General features: G+C 44.0%; 1 protein-coding gene across 4 annotated transcripts in view; it reads right to left on the reverse strand.

Annotated features, from left to right (window-relative positions):
* Positions 1-22,167, reverse strand: part of PRICKLE2 (prickle planar cell polarity protein 2) — a 322,190-nt gene that overhangs the window by 72,837 nt on the left and 227,186 nt on the right. For all 4 annotated transcript variants that reach the window (XM_060631513.3, XM_060631512.3, XM_060631516.3 and 1 more), the window contains one exon: positions 16,053-16,236. In XM_060631513.3, coding sequence (XP_060487496.3) covers positions 16,053-16,236 — 184 coding nt within the window. The remainder of the gene's footprint in view (positions 1-16,052; positions 16,237-22,167) is intronic.

The following is a 22,167-nucleotide window of genomic DNA, read 5'->3' on the forward strand; positions in this document are numbered from 1 at the left end:
TAAATACCGTGAGGCTGAAAGAAGCTCATGGTACTTGAACAGCGGCAAGGGGTCCAGCCAGTGTGGTTGGATGTGAGGAAGTAGTTAGCCATCACTAGAGAAATAGGAACGTAGTCTATAGTTTTCCCAGAGTGAAGGAACATGAAGGAAGCTTCTACTCAAAAGTAGAAGAAAATAGAAAAAGGGAGAGGAAAAAAGACGGCAAACACAAAACAAAAAAGTGGTAGTAATGATTATCTAAGTGATCACAACAAATGTAAATATATTATATCCACGGATGAAAAGATTATCAGTTTAGAAGTAAAACACAATATCCATAATGTGCTGCTTACTTAAAACCCACCTATGAGAAAAGGTTGAAATAAAGGAATGAAAAAGCATACTCTTGCTTGCTATTATTCACCCAAAGGAGGCTAGTGTGCAATGTTAATACTGTACAAACCAGAATTTAGGTGAATATAATTAGTAGTGAAAAAAGAAATTTTACGTGTGATTAACTGATCCTTGGTCACTTCAACATCATTAGTGGTACATTTGTCGATCACTTTGTAATAGCCACTGGTCCACTATTTATATTCTAGGACAATATTATTCATGCAGCATTCATAAGCTTTTTAAAAACCATACAAATGATTTTCGTGTTAAAGTAAATCAAATGCAAAAAACACTAAAAAGAGATGTTACAAAAACAATGAAAGGAAAAATCTAGAAAAATAAACTTGCAGGCACCCAAAATACAGCCACAAAACATATAAAGCAAAAACAGAAATTCAAGAATAAACAAACCCATAAATACAATGAGGGATTTTAAGATACCTCTCTCAGGCAATAGAAGACCAAAAGGCAAAAAAATTAGGAAGGCGACAGAGAATATCACATCAATGGTGATTACTGCTCACTAACTCTATCACATTTTTTCCTAACAATTTAGAAACATTACCTTCCTTATTCTTACTTTATACTGGGAATAAAATACTTAACATCCTTATTTTCTAAATGAGAAACAGAAGCTATAAGGTGCTAAGGAACTTGGTCAAGGTCACTTAGAGACCACTGTCTGAAACTGAAATTTTCTGAGTCATAGTTCTTTCTGGACTTGAATGCCCCTGTTTCTATCTGCCTGCTCTACAGTCCTTAAGTATTTTCCCTGATGTTGTAGGGGGAAGACTGGTAAAGGAAATAAACTCTACTCCTTAAATTCCGGCTCCATGTGACAATGTGCAAAGTTATACGCTTTCTCTCACGTCGCGTTCTTAAACGTCAAACACAAGGTTCAGGTTCAATCGTTTCTTTTTTTTTTTTTTTTTTTTGTAATGTTTATTTATTTTTGACAAAGAGAGTGAGCGTGAGCAGGGGAGAGGCAAAGAGCGAAGGAGACAGAATCTGAAGCAGGCTTCAGGCTCTGAGCTATCAGTGCAGCATCTGACATTGAGCTCAAACCCACAAACCATGAGATAATGACCTGAGCTGAAGTCAGATGCTTAACCGACTGAGCCACCCAGGCACCCTGAGGTTCAATAATATCTGTGGTCTTATTTCTATAGTTCTTGTGTCTGTCCACCCTCTCCCCCATTCTCTAGACTACCATTTCACTCCCCTATCAGACGGAGACCCCAGTTTTGTTATCTCAGATGGTTTTTTCCAGGTAAAGTGTATTCACACCAATTGGACTTCCAATCGGTAATTCTATTTAAAGCTTCTTGAGATGCCAGGTGTTAGGTGCCCTCTAAGGCAGGAATCATTACAATCTCATTTTATAAATGAAGAAAAATGACTTCACCAAGGCAAAAAAACAAAAATCAAAAAACAAAAAAACAAAACACTTGCTCCAATGACACATACAGCCAGGGAGTGGCAGATGTGCATCAGGTCCCAAGTGTGTCTGATACCATAGAGATGGCTTTCAATCCCTATGCTTGGGAAAGACCACCCACTGATCTTATTTCACCAGAATTGTTTCCTATGAAATATTCATCATCCAGATGAATTCTTGATGATCCACACAGCAATGGAGTTCAGGAGAAGATGGATGCTTCACAACCATGAACAAACTCAAGGTCAAATTTATCTATATTGATTCGAACCTCTCCCTCAAACAGGAAGAGAGTTGCCAAGTGGTTCGCAAAATTAGTTGGTTGGTATTTCAGCTCTTATCCCTTCCCACCTCTCTGTCCAAGGCTCTGATGCTTGCCATGATTTGTTAAATGTGAAAGAGGAAGGAGAAACTAGAAAAGGGCATTGGGTATTCACAATCTTGACCATGAGAACTGGGGGAAAAAACCCTCCCTCCTTTCCCTTACCACTTACTCAATGCCAGTGAGGATGGAAACACCACCTCTTCTAACATTCTTTGGCAAGAGTCAAACAAGAGGTTTCCCAGAACCCCAGGATTGCAGGGAAATAAGAAATAAAGTAATCAATGAGCTGAGCTAGTTAATGCTCACAGTCCTTTTTAGGTTGGTGCTAGACTTTTCGGTACCTTTAGGGAAATTACAGATACCCTCCCAACTACAAATTAGAAAAAGCCCCCAATCTCTCGAGATAGAGTCCTGCCTTACAGCAAGGTGAGCTGCAAGGTGTCTTATGCTAAACAAGATGTGCTCCTCCTTTTGGGAGTCATCAGAGCCTAGGTGAATATCAGCCTCCAATCACCCCCTAGGCCGGGCACCTTTGTGCAGTGCACAAACTGTACAACTCTATGTGGCAGCCCTGATCTTCTCTCAAGCGAGAGCTTATGAATTTATGCATGCATTTCAGGAAATGCAGGTTTAGCAATTTCCTGAGTAATTAGCTTCTCTTAACAAGAGCTGATCACTGAGTTTCAATCAGTCTTTCTAGGCGCCATAGCAGTAACGACAACCACTGGTATTTACTGAGTACCAACTACATGTTAAGCACTGTCATAGAGAATTTACAGAGATGATGAAATGAGCCAGTTTGTGGAACTGAGTTTTCAGTGCCATCCATCTGGATGTTGACGAGTTTCTGTCCCAAATCTCCTTTTTATTGTGTATAATTAATACTAAGCAAATTCTTTCTGACAGTACTTGGCCAAAAGGCTCACTTAATTTCTGAGGCAACTGTGGAACTCTAGGAAGACCTCACCATTGGAATGAGAACACACTTGCCTTCCTATCTGCTAAAGAGCAAGTCCGTTTGTTCATTCATTCATTAGTTCATTTGACTGAGGTATTTGAAATATAATAAGCTGCACATATTCATAGAACATAACTTGATAAAATTTGATATACATATACACATATATTGCAACAAAGCCATCATCAGCATGATCACAAGAGAGAAAAAAAACCCCTATTATCCTTGAAAGGTTCCTCTTCCCTTTTGCCTTTCCTCCTTCCCACTCTCCCCACCTCTCCTATCCCTAAATAACCATTGATCTGCTAGTGATTGAATTTTCGAGAGTTTCATATAAATGGAATCCTCGAGTGTGTAACTTTTTGGTCTGATTTCTTTCACTGAGAATAAAGATTTTTAGATTCATTCATGTTGTTGCATGTATCAAAAGTCCATTCCTTTTTATTGCAGAATAGTATTCTACTGTACGAATACAACACAATTTATCCATTGGTCCATTAACGGACATGTGGTTTGTTTCCAATTTTTGCCTATTCAAAAGAAAGTGAAAAGCAGCCATTTTTAAAGCTCCATGCTTAAAGTATTGTCTCATTCAATCCTTACAACCATGCTATAGTTACATAATGATATCCTTGGTTTTCAGATGAATGAAAGGAAAGTTCAGGAAGGCGGATTACCTTGGTCAATGTTTGGGAGCAACACAAGCTGGGATTTGAACACAGAGTTAGTGAATGTTAGTGCTCAAACTCGGGAATACCACGAGCCAAGAAGAACGAAATGGAAGTGAAAAAAATGGAAGCCACAGGAGACCAACACAAAGCCCGAAGTCTCTGTGGATCTTCCACAAAGAGGACTGTCTGCATCTGCCTGCGAATGAGTCCACATCATACCGAGCAAAACCTCAAGACAGGAGCTGGGAAGCTCCTGGAAAAAACAGCCACACCGAGATCACACCTGGACTGAGGGCTTACAGGTAATGATTACTTAAGAAATAACTGTCAAATGAATAAATGGGTGAGGGTATGAGTGTATAGCTGAACGGATGGACAGGCGGAGAAAGTTAGTTATCAGTGGGCTTGATGGTAGATTCATCCAACCATCCCATGAAACTACTCAAAATATCTCACGAGTCATAAGGCAGAGATCATCTTGATAGTAAATCAATTGTCACACCAGCTCACAGGGTAGGCTACACAGTCAGCAAAAAGGGCGGGCAGCAGTGAACACAGGCAGCAAGTCCAAGTCCTGAGGCCCACTCACAATCTTGAGGATCCCAGAATGCATTTAGTATAAAGGCCATCGTCTTGAAAGCCAGAAAATCCAATGGCAGCTAACCTTTCCTGTGTTTGCAAACGAGCCTTGGTTTCCCCAGGCATCACACTCTAGACACAAGCCTTGACAAGGCCCTGCTGGTAGAACTTGGCCGCAATGCTGCTGATTTGATCCGGCAAAGGCCCTGAAGCCTGAACCCAGCTTCTAGGCCCATCTCTGACAGTTCCGTTGAAAACAAGTTCATTAACAGGCAGTTTTACTGAATACCGTGCACGGGCATATTTCCCATTGTCATGTGATGATGTCACTGCATTTATGGAGCCAAGATCAACACAGCATCGTTGATGTGACTGGTTTCCTGAGAACTGTGCGGGAGATTGCTTTTGGGCCTCCTTCTGCCTCCCTTCCCCACTCACGTCGCACGCTGCACCGAAAGCACTGGGATGAGTGACGGCGAAGGTGAACGCAGGAGAGGCCGCTTGGAAGAAATGTAATCCAATCCACTTGGAGAGCGGTGTGCCTTACTGCGGCCATGAAATTCCATTTTGAGCTCAGCATGTGCTGATGGAATAATGAAATGAAGATGGTTGTGCAAACGGCTGGTGAGTCTAATGATGGTGTTTGTGGGGTTTTTAAAAGGGCTATTAGACGGTGCATTCCCGTCTTATGAACCAGAACCACCCAGCGGGCCCAGAGAGATGAACAACTTTGTCATTCGTCTCTCCCTTCCCCCAGATCTACCGGCCTCTGTCCCTCTTGGTATAAATAGCTTCACACGTTAAAAAAAGACTAAACTGTCAATAGCCTGTAGTGAATTGCAAAGCTGGGTGCTGACACTGGGGACCCAGCCCAGGGGTGAGTCACAGCTGTAAAATTCATGGCTTTGCAACAGCAGGGACTGGAGCATTTTCTGGGTCAAGAGGCCAAGCAAGAGGCTGAGGAGCAGGGCCGGTAAAAGGATTTTAAAAGCATCGTGAATTCCCCTTTAACATTAACAACCTTGTCTTCAGGCTGTGTCCAAGAGACGTCAGTCAGGGGCAAGATGCCAGAGATGGAAGGGGGTACTTTTGGGGGTTCATCCCATTACTGCCCCCAGGCAACTCTGCTGCAGTGTCTTAAAGACGCAAATAACGGTCATGGTGATGACAGTAGGTACCATTCGATGAGGACCTGCTAGGGGTCAGCATCCCCTAGGCTCTTTAAAGAGAAATTTAGGTAGTCTTCATAGCTACTTCAGACTTAGGCAAGAGTCTCTTCATTTTACAAGACAAAACAAGCGAAGTTCAGTCCACTCAAGGTCACAGAGCTAAAAACGGGCAGAGCCAAGATGTGGCTCCATGTGTTTCGAACACTGGTTTTTCCCACGACCCTCGAGCAGCCGTTCTCAAGCTTTGGCACATATCAGAAACACCTAGAGTCCAAAAAGAATGGTGGGCCGACCTTCAGAGTTCTGGTTCAGTAGGTCTGGGACAGAGCCTTGGAGTCTGCATTTTTAGGAAAGTTCCCAAGCGGTACGGGACCCTTACTTTGAAAAACCACTGGATGAGGCTGACAAAACGTGGGTCATCTAAGGAACAGTTCAGCCTGAGGGGTGCCTGTGTGGTTCAGTTGGTCAAGCATCTGACTCCTGATTTCGGCTGAGGTCACGATCTTAAGGTTCGTGAGATCGAGCTCTGTGTTGGGCTCCTCCTTGCTGAGCATGGAGCCTGCTTGGGATTCTTTTTTCCTCTGCCCCTCCCTGACTTGCTCTCTCTTTCTCTCTATCCAAATAACTAGAAAACATTACAAGTAATAATTGGAGCAACAAGTCGGCTCAAATGTCATCTCCTCAACGATGCTTTCCTTGGCCACCCCATCTAAAGCAGCTTCTCTAAATGAGGGACCAGGAAACGATAACCTTTGAGTGAAATCAGGCCCACTGACTACTTCTTTTACACCAAGTTTTACTGTCATATGCCCATTCACCCACAGGTTGTCTCTGGCTGCTTTTCCACTACAGCATCAGAGTATTTGTGATAGAGATTACATATGTCCTCCAAAGCCTAAAATAATTACTGTGCGGCTCTTCACAGAAAACGTTTGTCCTCTCTGGATCTAAACCATATCACCCCTTTTTATTGCTTCTCTAGCACACATCACTTTCTGCAAGTCGTCTGCTTTCACGCTACTGTGAACAGCATCCTCTGCTACGATGTCGGCTTCGTAAGGGGAAGGATACTGGTCTGCTCGTGGCTGTCCCTCAGCGCCTGGAAAAGGCCTGGCATATAGCTGGCACTCCATAAATACCCGCTGAATGAATATCACTGGTGAGTGTCCAGGTATGTAATACTGCACAGGAACACGGGGGCCACTGGAGGGAGTAGAGGAAATGTGGCTCTCGCCACGTGGGCTGCCGGCCAGGACCGAAGAGTGAGAAGAGCCAGAGATAAACAGAGACTGTTGATGGGGCAAAGTTAGCCTTTGAAGTTTCCTGCTTCCTGCAGGGATGGGGAAACTGGAGGTGGAGAAAAGAGAAATCCCTTAGTCACCAGAGTCAACCTGAGATTAGAAGAAACTTCCCTCCCCTAAGAATGAAAGGGCCTTGTGTGATGCATGTGGCGTGTACTTCCAACATATGCCAAGTCGGCTTCCTTGGATCTGATAGCCTGGGTGGGTCACCGGAGAAGAAAGAGGGGTGGAGGAGGAAGAGCCCAAACAAGCATTGGAGTTGCAGAGACAGCTCGTGGGAATCCTGGCTCTGCCCCTTACTACCTGTGGCAAGCGAGTGGAGTTTCTGATCCTCTCTGAGTGGCGAGGTATTCCCTGGAGACGGGAGGGACTTTGTACAAGGATCAGTACAAGACCAATGTGATGGGTCTATTCAGGTAACATCTGTTTCACAGAACGAGTAATCGGCATCAGGCATTATTTTAGGCACCGAGTACCTGGGGTGAAAGAGACAATGTATGATTCCCTCCAACAGGCTCACGTGTGGAAAGGGAGGGCACATGATAAAAGGGGTAGACATCAACCTATTGAGAGTATCTGTACGGGGGCTCTCTGTTGCCTTACCCCCACTTGCAGGCAGGAACATCAAGGTGATGGGTGTGAGGGCTCCTTCGATGTCCCAGAGGCCACCAAGGCCGTGGGGTTTTCCGGGCTTCACATCCCTGGATGCCTTGGCAAGAGCTGGACGCTGCACGGGCTCCATTCATTTCTCCCCAAACCATCCACGACACCCTGCCCAAAATTTTTTAAAGTTTCTTAAAAGTTTATTTATTTGAGAGAGAGAGCGCGTGCAAGAGAGCACAGGTACATAAGAGCAGGAGAGGGGCAGAAAGAGAAGGAAAGAGAGAGAATCTCAAACAGGCTCCACACTGTCAGTGCAGAGCCAGATGTGGGGCTCAATCTCACTGTTGAGATCATGACTTGAGCTGAAATCAAGAGTCAGACGCCGAATCAGTCAACTGGGGCACCCAGGTGCTCCCCTTTTTATAAAATATATATATTTTTCAGTTTATTTATTGAGAGAGAGAGAGAGAGAGAGAGAGAGCGCACGTGCATGTGTACACGCACAGAAGCATGGGGTGGGGGGCAGTGCGGCAGGGTGGGGAGAGGGAGAGAGGAAGACAGAGAGAATCCCAAGCAGGTTCAATGCTGTCAGCACTGAGCCTGACTCAGGGCTCGCTCTTAGGAACTGTGACCGTGACATCATGAGCCGAAATGAAGAGTCAGATCCTCAACCGACCGAGCCACCCAGGCGCACCCCCCCCCCCCCGCCCAATTCCTGATGCAAATACAAAGTTGGTACTGACTTCATTTCCCTTCTGAGCTTCACAAAATGGACACTTTAACATCTTCAACTAGCCAGATCTTTGCATGGCTGGCTTCTTCAGGTCATTCCGCAGCAGTTCAAATACCGCTGGTCCAAGAGGCTGCCCCTGACCAATCAATCTAGATTAGCCGGTCCGCCCAACGTGCCAGTCCACGTCCATTATCACAGAAGCTGCTGTATTGTCTTCATGGTATGGATTACATGAGACACAACGTGTAAAGCACCTAGCACAACAGCCGACACATGTAAACATGAGTCCACTAAACGCTTACAGCACTGTTATTAAAATGATTGTTCTTTTTGCACGTATCTGCAACATCTATTTGCTTTCTAATTTAGGTCTCCAACACCCACCCCCTTACAACTACAATCTAGCAGAAACCTTAATTATCGTGTTTATAGTTTTATCCTCAGTGCCTGGGACAGTGCCTGAAGCATAGTAGGTACACACGAGTATCTGCTGAATAAGTGAATGGATGCATGAAAAACTCTCCAGCATAGTCTCTGATTCTCTCCTTACCCCCTCAGGGGGAACACAGTCCAGGGGAGCACTGCCAAGAAGCCCACCCATCAGAGACGGGTGCGAAAGAAGCTCTAAGCAGCAAATAAAGAGAGGCCAGAGCCAGAAGTGATGCCCCCGCTGACTTGCTGATCCCCTGAGGGGCAGCACAAACGGCCTATGAGCGGCCTATGGACTCACTCCTCCTAGGCCTAGTGACGGTGATGTTGCAGATTTCAGGCACCAAGGAAGGTGGGTGGGGGAGCTCATCTCTTCAGCAGACAGCTCTGAAACCTGCTTGGGGCACGGGAGAACTCAGTCAGGTGGCCCCGTCTGAGCCCCTGTCCAAGTAGCTCTGACTCAGTGGAGCCATAACTTCATTAGAAAGATGTTGCACTTTGGGGTGCCTGGGTGGCTCAGTCGGTTGAGCGTCCGACTTCGGCTCAGGTCCTGATCTCACAGGTTTGTGTGTTCGAGCCCGGCATCGGGCTCTGTGCTGATAGCTCGGAGCCTGGAGCCTGCTTCGGATTCCATGTCTCCCTCTCTCTCTGTTCCTCCCCTGCTCTCACTCTGTCTTTCTCTCTCTCTCTCTCAAAAAGAAATAAAGATTAAAAAAAAAAAAATGAAAAAAGGGGCACCTGGGTGGCTCAGTCGGTTAAGCGTCCGACTTCGGCTCAGGTCATGATCTCACAGCTCATGAGTTTGAGCCCCGCGTCGGGCTCCGGGCTGATAGCTTGGAGCCTGGAGCCCGCTTTGGATTCTGTGTCTCCCTCTGTCTCAATGAAAAAATGTTGAAAGAAGGAAAGATGTGCACCTTTACGACACTCACACAGCAGGCGACGTTGGGAACAGAAAGGCCTCTGTCTTGGCAGAATTCGAAATGATTTGACTGAAAGCTTTGGAGAAGGCTGAGGAGGAACGTGGGACTCCTGTTAACCGTCCTCCACCCTCACCCAACCTTCCTCTGTCCCGGACAAGCAATTGTTCCTTTCCCCCTCTTGTTGCCTGCTCAGTTCGGGGCAACGGTTATCGGTGACACGATAGCTTCACAGGAAGGGCAGTAAGGTGACAACCATTTCAGTGAGCACCTTCTGTGTGCACACGCTCCCTCATTCGGGGCCCTGGGGCCTATCCGTCTAGGAATACCAACTCCCAGGGTGGGTTGTTGGAGACTGAATCGGTCTCTGCTGCTCGGTTGCATGGCCGGGGGCACGTTGTTAAATCTGAGCCCTGCTTTGTTCACCTCTGACACAGAGACAGGAGTGACAAGGACCCGGTAAGGCTGATTCGAGAACTAAATAGGGTAATGCAAGCAAAGTTAAAAATAGTGGTGGGCACGTAACGAGTGCTGAGGATTTTCTCCACTGTCATCATCATCATCATGAGAAAACCAACACTCTTGGAAAGTGAGTACCTTTCTCGGTTAGAAAGGTACGGAGGAGGGGCCGCATGTGCCCCACTGCAGAGGTGACGTTCTTCCCGCTGGACCATGCTGCTTCTTCCTCCTCGCCCTGTGGCTCCCAAAGGGCTCCCCACATTTGGACTGAGATGCAAATGATTCCCTGCCAGACCCTAGGCTCCTGCTACCATGCTCCAGGCCCGAGTCTTAGAGTCAGCAGCTTTCATGCATGTGTGGGCTAAAGCACACCAGTCTCCCGTCCCCTGTAAGCTAAGAAAACCCTGAAGCCACCGAAATGGTTAGGGGAATCTGCTTAGAACACATACCTTTAAGAGAAACACAAGGAGCAGGAAAACCTGATACAGAATAATCCTTCATGTTAGAAAAAAAAACAAAACATTTTGATGACTCCTGTCTTTTCCGTGTGATGCAATCCTGAACGTTTCTGCTTCTGCCGAGCATCTGGGTCATCTGCCTGTCTCTTAACAAGTATCTGCTGGCTGGCTGCCACGGGTCAGGCACTGTGCTAGGCGCTGGGGGATTCGTGAAGAACGAACCAGACAAGACCCCTGCCCTCTCGGGTCTTAGAGCAGAGTGAAGGAGGCCAACACCAAGCAGATAATCACACAGGTATTTAATTACATTTGAAAACGTGCTAATAAGGGAAGTTGCAGGGACTGCTACGCAGCATGTAACTGGGGACCCAATCTCACAGTGGGTGTAGGCGGTGGTCAGAGACGCGCCTTCAGGAAACGCATTTAATCTGATACCTGATGGATGAGCAACAGTCACTAAATGAAAAGCCAAACAAAGACTTTTATGTACCTCCAAGAGAGATACTGCACACTTTCATGGGGCTGGAAACCAACTATTTCACCCCCTCCTGTAGGCAAGGCAGCACTGGATGATCTGACTTGCCACATGGGGCAGAATTATGAAAGCCGAACGCTGGACACTGACTCCTGGTATCTGCCGCCTTCCTGTGGTCACGTGATGCGTAAGTTGAGACTTCTGGACGAATGACCCAACCACTGCTCTTCAGGCGCAAAGACACAGTTTAAGGCCAAGGGAATATTACTAACGTTTGGAAGCCAAGGATTGGGGATGTTCATATTTGAGAATTGTCTACCGTCTACAGATGCTGGAATATCCAAAACATCGATAAAGAGGAATTCACTCAGGAGAAGCAACCTGAGGGCGTCTTCAGGCTTGCATGGAGCACTGAGCAGAACGAACAGAAAAAACACATCCACACGTGCCCGGCGAAGACTGTGTACCCAGAGGACTTACCAGTTATAACCTTTCTGGAGGACAGTTTCCCACAAGTCAAAAGCCTTAAAAAGGCTTACGTGTGACCACTCCACCTCTCAGAATTGTTCTTCAGGAGAGGAAAAGGCAAATGCACAGGGTCGACGGCTGCCCCCACCTTATTTAATGCAGCGGAGAGCTGCCAACAAGGCACCCTTCAAAAAGAAACCGTCAGCTCAGGGCGCTCAACAGTGGCACTCTTGGCACTCCGACTTGCTTTGTCTTTGTAGAAACATCTGGCGATTTTCCGGATGCTCAGCGTCCCAAGCTGCTACCCATTTTAATGCTAGTGGAATTATTTTGACCTGTTAAGTACCCCCTTCTAAACATCCATTTCCAAATGCTCCCCCTAGTGGTGGGTGGTACCACTAGGTTTCCACGCTGGAAACTCCCAGGGAGGACCAAACAAATCTTCCAAAGGATAACCTGGATCTAAATGTACGGATCCCGAAAAATGTTCACAGGAGATGAAGTGAAACGAAAGTCAGGGTAAATGGACGGCATCATCACATTTTTTTTGTCCGAAACAAAAGAGAAAGTACTCCTTTTACAAAGATACTTGCTGCACGCCTATTATAAAGGTTGCAAAACAGTACTCCTTACTGGTGGAATTACGGGTGATTTTGACCCACTTCCTTAGGTATCTCATATTTTCTTTTCTTTCTTTCTTTTTTTTTTTCAACAAGCCAGTTTTCCCTATATCAAAGGAGAACTCGATTTCTGTTTTGGAGAATAAAAGGTGGCCCATGTGCCGCTCCCTGGTCCTCACCCCACTCCAATCCTTGTTTTGACTCACTGAGGATAGCAGGGTCTGTTTGTTTGGAAAGCACGGCCTCTGCTCAAGCAGCAAGGGTTCCCCCCTTTTTCACTCTTCCAAATACCTAACCCTGTTAGGAGGGAGCAGCTATGCCACTGGAACTAGAACATGGTAGCACTCAAGGAACTGCTGATCTGGGTCAGCCTTTATGCCTCGACTGAGCCAAAATTTTGCCGACTTACCCTTTAGGTTTTAAGGTCACTTTCATCCAGTGTTTCTCAACCCCACTTGAGTGAACCCCCAGGGTCACTGGGCACTGCCTGGAGGCAGCTTTGGTCATCCCAAGGTCTTGGGGAGTGGGTGGCTTGTGATACTGGGATCTAGTGGGGAGAGGCCAAGGAAGCTGCGAGCAATCCTACACTGAAAGGGGCAGTCCCAACAGCAAAAAATTACCCAGCCCCAAATTCCAATAGGGCTCCGGTAGAGAACCCCTGCTCACCATCTGCAGTTCCAACGGCGTCCTAAATATTTTTCCAAATTCCTCCTGAAGTATCACCCACTATAAATTTATCACCCCGACAGCTCTAGGAGACGGGGCACATGTTAGTGAGCGTGAAGACAAACTGGAAACGAGCACAGATTGTCAATCAGGGCAGGTTAGGTCGAGGAGGGCTCTCCGGATGACAGGACACACTTTGTTTGAAGCGAATGGCGGGAGAGGGGTGTGAGCGGCCCCAGTGACTAAAAATCCTTAAAAGTCACAACATGAACGCCCTTCCTTTCTGGCATCATCGGTCATATGTACCGTTTCTCACACTACTTCAAGAAGGTTGGGTTTTGTAGCTAGGAGGTTTTTTTTAAGATTTAAAAAAAATGTGTGATTTATTTTTGAGAGACAGAGTGAGAGAGCGGGTGGGGGGGAGGGGTAGAGGGGGAGGGAGAGAGAGAATCTCAAGCAGGCTCCACACTCGGCGCAGAGCCCGATGTGGGGCTTGACCCCACAATCCTGGGATCACGACCTGAGCTGAAATCAAGAGTTGGACACTCAAGCTGACTGAGCCACCCAGGCGCTCCTCGGCGAGGAGATTTTTATGAAATTAAATGCCCATATTCAAAAACACCTCTCTAAATGGGAGGTGACTGTCATGTGCATTGTATATAATTGAAGGCATTTCTCAGAAGCAATAGAATAATAAAGAGTATCACCTGAAGGTATACTACCAACCCCGTGATCAGGGAGTAAAATGAAAGGTTCTCACAGAAATGAAAGCACATTACTCTTAACCCTAACTAGTCTTTAGCATTTTGCCTGCAGCACAGAGCATTTAATGTTCACTGTAATTTCTCTTGGTAAAAAAAGGAGTTTTCTCAAATCAGAGACGACTAACATGATATTAAACATCAGCATTTTCAGTGAAAGGCGTTCAGGGTCCCAAATTATTTTAATCTTAGAACGTTCTTAGAACATGAGAGCTTTTTAAAAAAAACCTTTAAATGTATAAAAAGTTCCATAATAGATATTAAAATATCTCATAATTTTATCTTCATTTTTATTTTCATTTTTTTGGGGGGGGGAGGCAGATGGAGAAGGAGAGAGAATCCCAAGTGGGCTCCATGCTGTCAGCATAGAGCCTGACACGGGGCTTGATCCTACAACCATGAGATCATGATGTGAGCCGAACTCAAGAGTCCTGTGCTTAACCAACTGAGACCCCACACGCCTGAATGATATCATACTTTTAAAATTTGATTCCATTTCTTTTGTCCAACATGATCCCTTCAAACACCTTTAAATATAGACTCGTATTTTATTAGGCAAATATACAGTCCATCAAAGAGTCTGAAGAGATAATCTCTCACTCTCTGGAGAACAAATGCCCTTTCTAACTCTCTGTGTCACATAGGTTTGACTAAGTTCAGGGAATAGAGGAGACCATCCAAGGAACAGGAGAGTTATATAAGAGATGGGAATATCCTGTCACTGGACATAATTCAACCCATTTGTTGAAGAGCATTAATTGTTTTCTTGCAAAACAAATAAAAGAAAGTGGTTCTTTGTTTCCCTATAACGTTCCTTTTGGATGAGACAAGCGGCCTCCAAAAATACTGTAAGCACTCGCTTCAGAATTGGCGAATTGAACCAAGACACCAGTTTCCACAACTGCCTGTTTTCTTGGTCCTACAGACAATTTTCTCCACATCTGAAAATCATAGAATGATGTTTCACGGTCTTAGAGAAGAGTCTACCTAAGCAGGGAACCCAAAATAGCTTAACTTCAGAATTTCAGGGCCCAATGTCGCAGAAAGCAGTGTGAACAAAAGAGAGATGGGTCTCTTAGAAGTTGCTGGAAATGAGGTTAGCAAGAAAATGAAACAAGCTCACAGATGTATCTAGGTGTGAAAATTCACTGCTCAAACACTGGCAGCAGAGCGATGATGTCAAAGATTCTCAGTCACCCACCACCTCATTTGACTTTTCAGACAAACTCAATCAAACACTCTCATTTTTCTGAAGCCTACTCTTTAATAACACAATCTGCACTGAAGCAGAAGAAAATAAAGATAGAACCTTAGCCTGTAAGCTGAGAGACAATGGTTTTATTTCTTCCTGCTAATATCTCAGCACAGAACTCCCTTAAGTTCTCATGGAGATCATTTTCTGTGAATGTTGCTGTTCTAAAACATTTTCTTCCTAGTAAGAATTAGGACAGAGATCACAAAAATGAAGTGCCTGTAGGGCTTGGGAAGGTAACATCAAAGGCTGAAATGGACTGGGCGATCCGGAGAGATCCAACTGTCTAAGAAGAATGGCCAGCATCCAGCTCAGGCTTGGCTGGCACCAATCCTTGCAGGGATGAGATGCCAAATCCTCAATTCTTTAAGATACAACTATGAACTTTTACATTAAAACTCCTCATTTTTAAGGATTAGTCACTAATGCAAAATTTTAAAGAATACTTTGCTAACTGAGCCAATCCTGCCAGTGTGCTTGACTTCGGGTGCCAATTTGTGACCTCATATATTAGAAGACAATGAGAAATGGCTCATCAAAGAGATGTTATCCGTGTCTAACTCGGGAGTCACCTGGGAATTCTTGGGTCTTTCTTAATCATAAAGAACTTTTTCCAGAAGCGTTATCGCGCAGAGATTTCCTGACTTCACATTTTAGGGGTATTTTAAGCTTGAAAACATTCTGTCAGACATAGAGAAGATCACTAGAGGATGAATTTTCTGTGTCAGAGGGAAAAAGAGGGGTGCACAGCTCAGAGCTCATCAAAGTATCCAGCTAAAAAGAGGGGACTTCTAAGCCAACATGAGTCTGTGGAAGAGAAAACGCCAACTATAGAAATACAAAGCAGAGGCTGTACATCACTGAGAAAAACACAGTGAAACAGAGAGAAACAGAGTTCATCTAATCAAGCCAATAATATTTACAGCCTGTAGGAAGTGCCAAATATTTCAGGAAATGCCAATGTCTTTCTTTGCAAAGCAAGGCCAAACTTAGTATTTAAACACAGCATATATCACTGGGAAGAATAAGGCAAATCCCTATTTCCTCCCTCTCCTTTAACAAAGAATCTTAGAGATTCATGGCCGATGTAGAAATCCCTTCCACCCTTCAAAAATCAAGTTTCCTTCTCTAACGTTTTAAAGCCACTGTTCCTGAGAAGTTTCTAGTCAGTCTTCTGTTGACAGTTAACAATGGCAATCCAGAATGAATTAACAGTGGCCCACGCAGGACTCAGTTCCCACCGGGGCCCTCGAAGCCGTTCAACCCATGGAGCCCCAACCACTTCTCTGAATCAGCAAAGTTAACTCTTCCCTCTGAACTGGAATGAGGAAGGACGGGCGGCCCAAACCACAACTGCCCCCCCCACCCCCGCCCCTGCCCAATCAAGAATGGTACCTGTTCAGGCTTCAGCCCTGGTGGGATCCAGGCGTACTCCTCCAAGGCGCAGCCTGAGTCGTCGTCTGAGGTCGAGTTCCTCTGGAAGTCAAACATGAGTTTGCTGACAGTCTTCTCCATCTCTAGGGGCATCACTGTCACCATGTGCTCCTCCTGAGGGCACTTGCAGTGCAAGCAGATCTTCCTGTAAGCAGCAAAGGCGGTAGGTGAGAAGGCAGGCAAAAGAAACCATTTTCAACTGGCTGCTAGTCACCAGCCCTTGGATCCCAAACCATAAACACATTCCTTGGCAACTGGCTCTTGGCAAGAGCCTCTAAAGCAGCGTTCCACAGCACGCCTGTCTTTGGAAAAGGTGTGGCAGTACACATGCGGAAACGTCATGGAAGGTCAGAGGCCGCCAGGTAAGCAGGATGACAATGTTCAAACTTGGACTTCAACCTTTCTTCTAAATCAATATCCCAAAAGCCATGCCAAAGTATCTTTTACTAGACAGAGCACTGGACATGGATGGCGGCAAATTTGCTTGGCTGTAGTAGTAATTATGTAGACGTAATACATGCTGACCAGAAATATTACCTGTGGATGTAACAAATATTGACAACACACCATTTTTATAAAAGCTTCCTAGAAGCTTGGAAAATGGAAGCGGTTATAGAAAGAACTGCAGGTGAGATTTTTTTTTGATGAAAAAGAGCGAAAATACGTTTTTCCCACGAAATAAATCTGGCCCCAAGATCTCATGGGAAAGACATTGTCACCTGTACTAAATATCCCCATGGGTTTGAAATTCTCATCAGAAACCCAAATCTCTATGGTTTTTTTAATATGCAGTACAAGAGGATCATGCATGCGAGTTATGTCAAAAGGTAGCAGCCGAAGATAAAAATCTGGCCCCAAAGTTGAAGATTTCTCTTTTAAGGTTACCCTCTGTTCTTTTCCATGCTTACAAAAATGATGAAGCAGTAAAAAGGTTGATATCAGCAACACAAAAGCATTTCTAGCTTCCAATGATAAAAAAGAGGGGAAAAAATGGGAGGAATAAAATTTTAAGAAAATAAGCCGTTCTATGTGGTACTCAGATCTTTACGATTAGTTTCGGTAACATCATATCCGGGCAATGAGAGAGCCCAGAATCCTAATCCCCACGTGTGCCTAATTTTTTTGACAATAGCTTTCTTCAGATCTAATTCCCCTACCATGAAGTTCACCATTTTAAAGTGTACAAATCACTGGCTTTTAGTATATTCATAGCTTTGTGAAACCATCACCACGATTTAATGTTAGATCATTTTCATTATCCCCAAAGAAACCCAGGGCACATGAGTAGTGACTTTCCACATTCCCTTCCCTCCTGTCCCTGACAACCACTAATCTATTTTCTATCTCCAGGGCTTTGCCTATCCTGGAGATCCCACACAAATGGAATCATGCAATACGTAGTCTTTTGAAACTGGCTTCTTTCACACAGCATGAGATGTTCAAGGTGAATCCATGTTGTAGCATGTACCAGTCTTTCCTTCCCTTTTATTGTATTATAATATTCCATAGTGTGGATATGTTACACTCTGTTTATTCATTCATCAGTTGGACATTCTGGCTGTTTCCACTTTTTTACTTTCGTGAATAACACTGCTCTAAATGTTTATATACAAGTATTTTTGTGTGAACATATGTTTTCAATTCTCTTGGGTATATATCCAGCAGAATTACTAGGTGATATGGTAACTTTACGTGTAACATTTTGAGGAACTGTCAAACTGTTCTTTAAAAATATCAGTGCCATCGTCCATTCCCACCAAGAATGAATGAGCGCTTTATTTTCTCCACATCCTTGACACACACGCTATTATCTTTCTGTTGGTGCCATCCCAGTGGGTGTGGAGTGGCATCTTATTGTGGTTTTGGTTTGTATTTTCTTAATAGCTAATGATATTGAGCATCTTTTTACGTGCTTATTATAAATCTACTTTGGAGAACGTTCAAACTTTTAGCCCATTTTAAAAACGGTTATTTTCTGTTTATTGCTGAATTATAAGCATTTTTTAGATATATTTCTGAATACAAGTCCTTTATCAGAAATAGGATTTGGAGAAATATTCTCGTACTCTGTGGGTGGTCTTCACTTTCGTGATGATGCCCACTGATGCACACATTTCTTATTATGAGGAACTCCCATTTATTTCTTTTTCTGCTTTTGTGCTTTTGGTATCATACCTAAGAAACCACTGTGTGACTCAAAGTTGTAAGGATTTACTCCTATATTTTCATCAAGGAGTTTTATGGCTTTGGCTCTTGTATTTGGGTCTATGAGCCATTATGAGTTAATTTTCATGCATGGCGTGAGGTAGGAGTCCAACTTCATAGTTGTGTGGATATTCAACTGTCCCAGCACCATTTCATAAAAAGTCCATTCTTTCTCCATTGGACTGTCTGGTCAAAAAGCAAGTGATCATAAATATAAGGGTTTATTTCTGGACTTTCAATTCTATTCCACTGACCTATGTACTTTATGTCAGCATTACTCTGTCTCGATTGCTGTAGTTTTGCAGGTTTTGAAATTGTGAATATAATCCGCCAACTTTGTCCTTCTTTCAAAACACTGTGTTGGCTCTCCTGGGTCCCTGACATTTGCATCATGAAATATGAATTTTAGGATTATCCCGCCATTTTGTGCAAAAAAAAAAAATCCAGCTGGGATTTCAATAGAGATTGCAAAGAGTCTAGAGATCAACTTGGAGAATACTGCTATCTTGACAATATGAGATCTAACCCATGAACAAAATATGTCTCTCTATTTATTCCAGCCTATTTTAATTTTTTTCAATGCTATTTTTTGCTTTTTAGTTACAAGTCCTGCACATTTTTTGTAAAGCTTATCCTTAAGTATTTTATTCTGTTTGGTGCTATTGTAAATGGAACTGTTTGCTTACTTTCATTTTCAGATTGTTAGTAGATAGAAACACCAATGGTACTTGTCAATTCATCTTGCACCATACAATCTTGTTGAACTCATTTTTTTTTAACATTTTTTTTTAACGTTTACTTACTTTTGAGACAGAGAGAGACAGAGCTTGAACGGGGGAGGGTCAGAGAGAGAGGGAGACACAGAATCTGAAACAGGCTCTGGGCTCTGAGCTGTCAGCACAGAGCCCGATGCGGGGCTCAAACTCACAGACCGCAAGATCATGACCTGAGCCCAAGTCGGGCGCTTAACCGACTGAGCCACCCAGGCACCCCTCATTTTTTGTAGTTTTAAGAGCATGGTGTGTGTGTACGTGTGCGTATTTTCTTAGATTTCCTACATATGAGATCATGTCATCTGCAAAGAGAGATAGTTTTATTCTTTCTTTTCCAATCTGATACCTTTTATATCTTTGTCTTGCCTTACTGCTGTGGCTAGAACCTCCAGTACAATGGTCCACAGAAGTGGCAAGGGCAGACATCTTTGTCTTGATCTAAAGGAAAAGCATCCCATCTTTCACCATCAAGTAGTAGTGAGCTGTGGGTTTTTTGCAGATGCCGCTTCTCAAGTTGAAGAAGACTCGTTCTACACCAGTTTTTTGGGTGCTTTTTTTTTTTTAATCACAAAAGGGGGTTGGGTTTTGTCAACTGCTTTTTTCCATCTATTAAAATGATCGGTTGGTTTTTGTCCTTACTCTATTAACGTCCTTTGCCTGAATTTTGACACCAAAGTGTACTCAAGAAACAAAATCAGTCTAGTTCAGCCAAGTCAGGCTTGTCAGATTCTCCCACCTCCTGCTCTTCATCCGACTGAAAATATACACAGACAGAATGTACACTTGGATCTGGTTTGCATCTCGAAACTCAAAGAGGTTCCTTCCAAACCCTGGCTGCTACTTTTAAAAACAGTCAGAGCCCATTTTAAGTAACTCTTTAATTAACCAGCTACTGTAAAGAAGTCAAGGGTGTCAGGAAGTGGTCAGGGATTTTTCCCTCCAAATATTTTTATACCAGTTAATGACTTAAAGAAAAAAAAAATCAGTGGGCTTAAGCAAATTTAGGAAGCTCTTTGGTGACTAACAGTTTATACTAGAAGGCCATACTTTAAAAACAAGATGTAGAGGAATTTTTATCAAATTCAGTCTCCAGAATATTCATCAGACCAAGTCATGTATCCAGTGGTGCAAGGAAGAGCACAATGTTTAATGTCTGATGGACATAATCCAATGAATGCAAGCCCCAGGAGAAGAAAAAAGACAAGAAGAAAACAAAACACGGAATTACAGAACCAGATCCAGAATGAATCTCACGGAGTAGAACGATCAACAGAACAGAGTGAGGGCAGAGGGCTAAAGGTCTATTTAGTCAACAACTATCCAAGCCCCTATCATGTGCGATGCTAAGCGCTATGGGAAAGGTGAAGCAGCATGAAGGTGATCAGAATTAGGGAAGGTGCATACATGTGCAGAATGCACAGCATTTGCCTAACTTATACCTTACACCCAGAAATCCAGATTAACACGCCATTCCTCCAACAAAGAAATTATCATCCCCACTTTCTAGAGAAGAAAACAAAGGCCCAGAGAGATCAAGCAATATGTTCAAAGTAAACTCTAAATGGTGAGCAGAACAGAGACTCAGAGTAGGATCTATGTGACCCCTGAACCCAAACAATTAACTATAGAAGCCATGCCTGATCCCAACCACAAGTACCTTTGTGCCCTCGAATAACAAACACATTCAGAAAAAGCAAAATCAAAGAGGAAGGAAAACAAAAATGGTAAACAGAAACCATGAGGATCTCATGTATTTTCCCTGCTAGCTGCCTCCCTTCTACTTCTCATTTATAATTAACAGGCACTCCTGTGGCAAGGCATTTTTATTTGCAAAGAATTTTCTGTCTTTGAGGGATGCCATGACAGCTTTTGGAAAGACTAATTGAATAACCCCTGTTTACAAATAGGGAATCCAAGGCTCAGATGCTCAGACAGGAGCGGAGGGTCAGAGATAGGCCACGAGGATTTCTCTTGATCCTCAGGTCTCTCTCTCCCTCTTGGCAAAATGTACACAGCAACACCCAACAGCTCTCTCTTTCGACACACTGATTAAAGCTTTTCAGGAGTGTGTGGGGGAAATAAATGATTCGACTTAAAAAAAAAAAAAAGACATTTATGAAAATAGAACCTGCTAGTATAGCAGGATTTCATTAAAAAAAAAAAAAATAAAAAGACCAACCATATAAAGCACACATTGGTTTCATTCTGTCAGAGCTGACATTCTACCTGCACATAATTGGGTTTGTGAATGACAGGTTTCCAAGGAAGAAGGCAGGATCCCGGGAGCAGTGATCCCGCATTCCCCTTCCTTCCCTCCCTCTGCCCAGCAAAATCCCCTGCAACCCCCTACCCAAAAGTTGCAGCTATTAATGCATTTGCCTCCACATTCAGGAGCCATGATCTGCTCTTGCACACAATACTGGTGGCCAGGTGGAGGCTCTCTTTTTAACTATCTCAAAGTATTCTTGTCATCTGCGCCCATGACCACAGCATTTGAAGAGTAACTAATTTATGCTAATTAACTTACATACCATGCGGTGGTGCCGTGGAAGGATTCATTATAAATGGCCTGGGTGTGTGTGCGTGTTGGGGGTGGGGGGGGGGGTGGGTGTCTCATCTTGGAAATGTTGACAGGTTATTTACAACACTGAACCCTGGAACCACAATGTCTTGCTTTGTGTGAGAGGTGATAAGATGAAGGCAAAAAGGGATCCTCCTTTAGAATGTGATTCTGACAAGTTCACGTCCTAAATGGCAGGATTCTAGATTCCGATGTCACTGTAAACATCATTAAGTCCTTTAAAAAAAAAAAAAAAATCTTTCTCTCCTTCCCCCTCCCCCTCCCTTTTTTTTAATGAGAGGAAAATAATTTTCACAGAAGAACTCCTATGTGAAAACAGAGTTGCCCAAGGTGATGTGAGGGAAGGAGGCAGACCTCTCTCAAGCTCAACCTGCTTTCCACACTCCAGGCATTTTGGTCCTAAGGTCCCAAGGGTCCAAAGACACAAGTTTGGAAACCAGCATACATCCCTTGATGGCTCAAGGTCATTCCCAGCACTTAGCAAGACGTGAATGAGCTGCTCAATATTTTAATAGAT

The sequence above is a fragment of the Panthera onca genome, chromosome A2 (genome assembly GCF_046562875.1).
Source record: "Panthera onca isolate mPanOnc1 chromosome A2, mPanOnc1 haplotype 2, whole genome shotgun sequence".
Lineage (NCBI taxonomy): Eukaryota > Metazoa > Chordata > Mammalia > Carnivora > Felidae > Panthera > Panthera onca.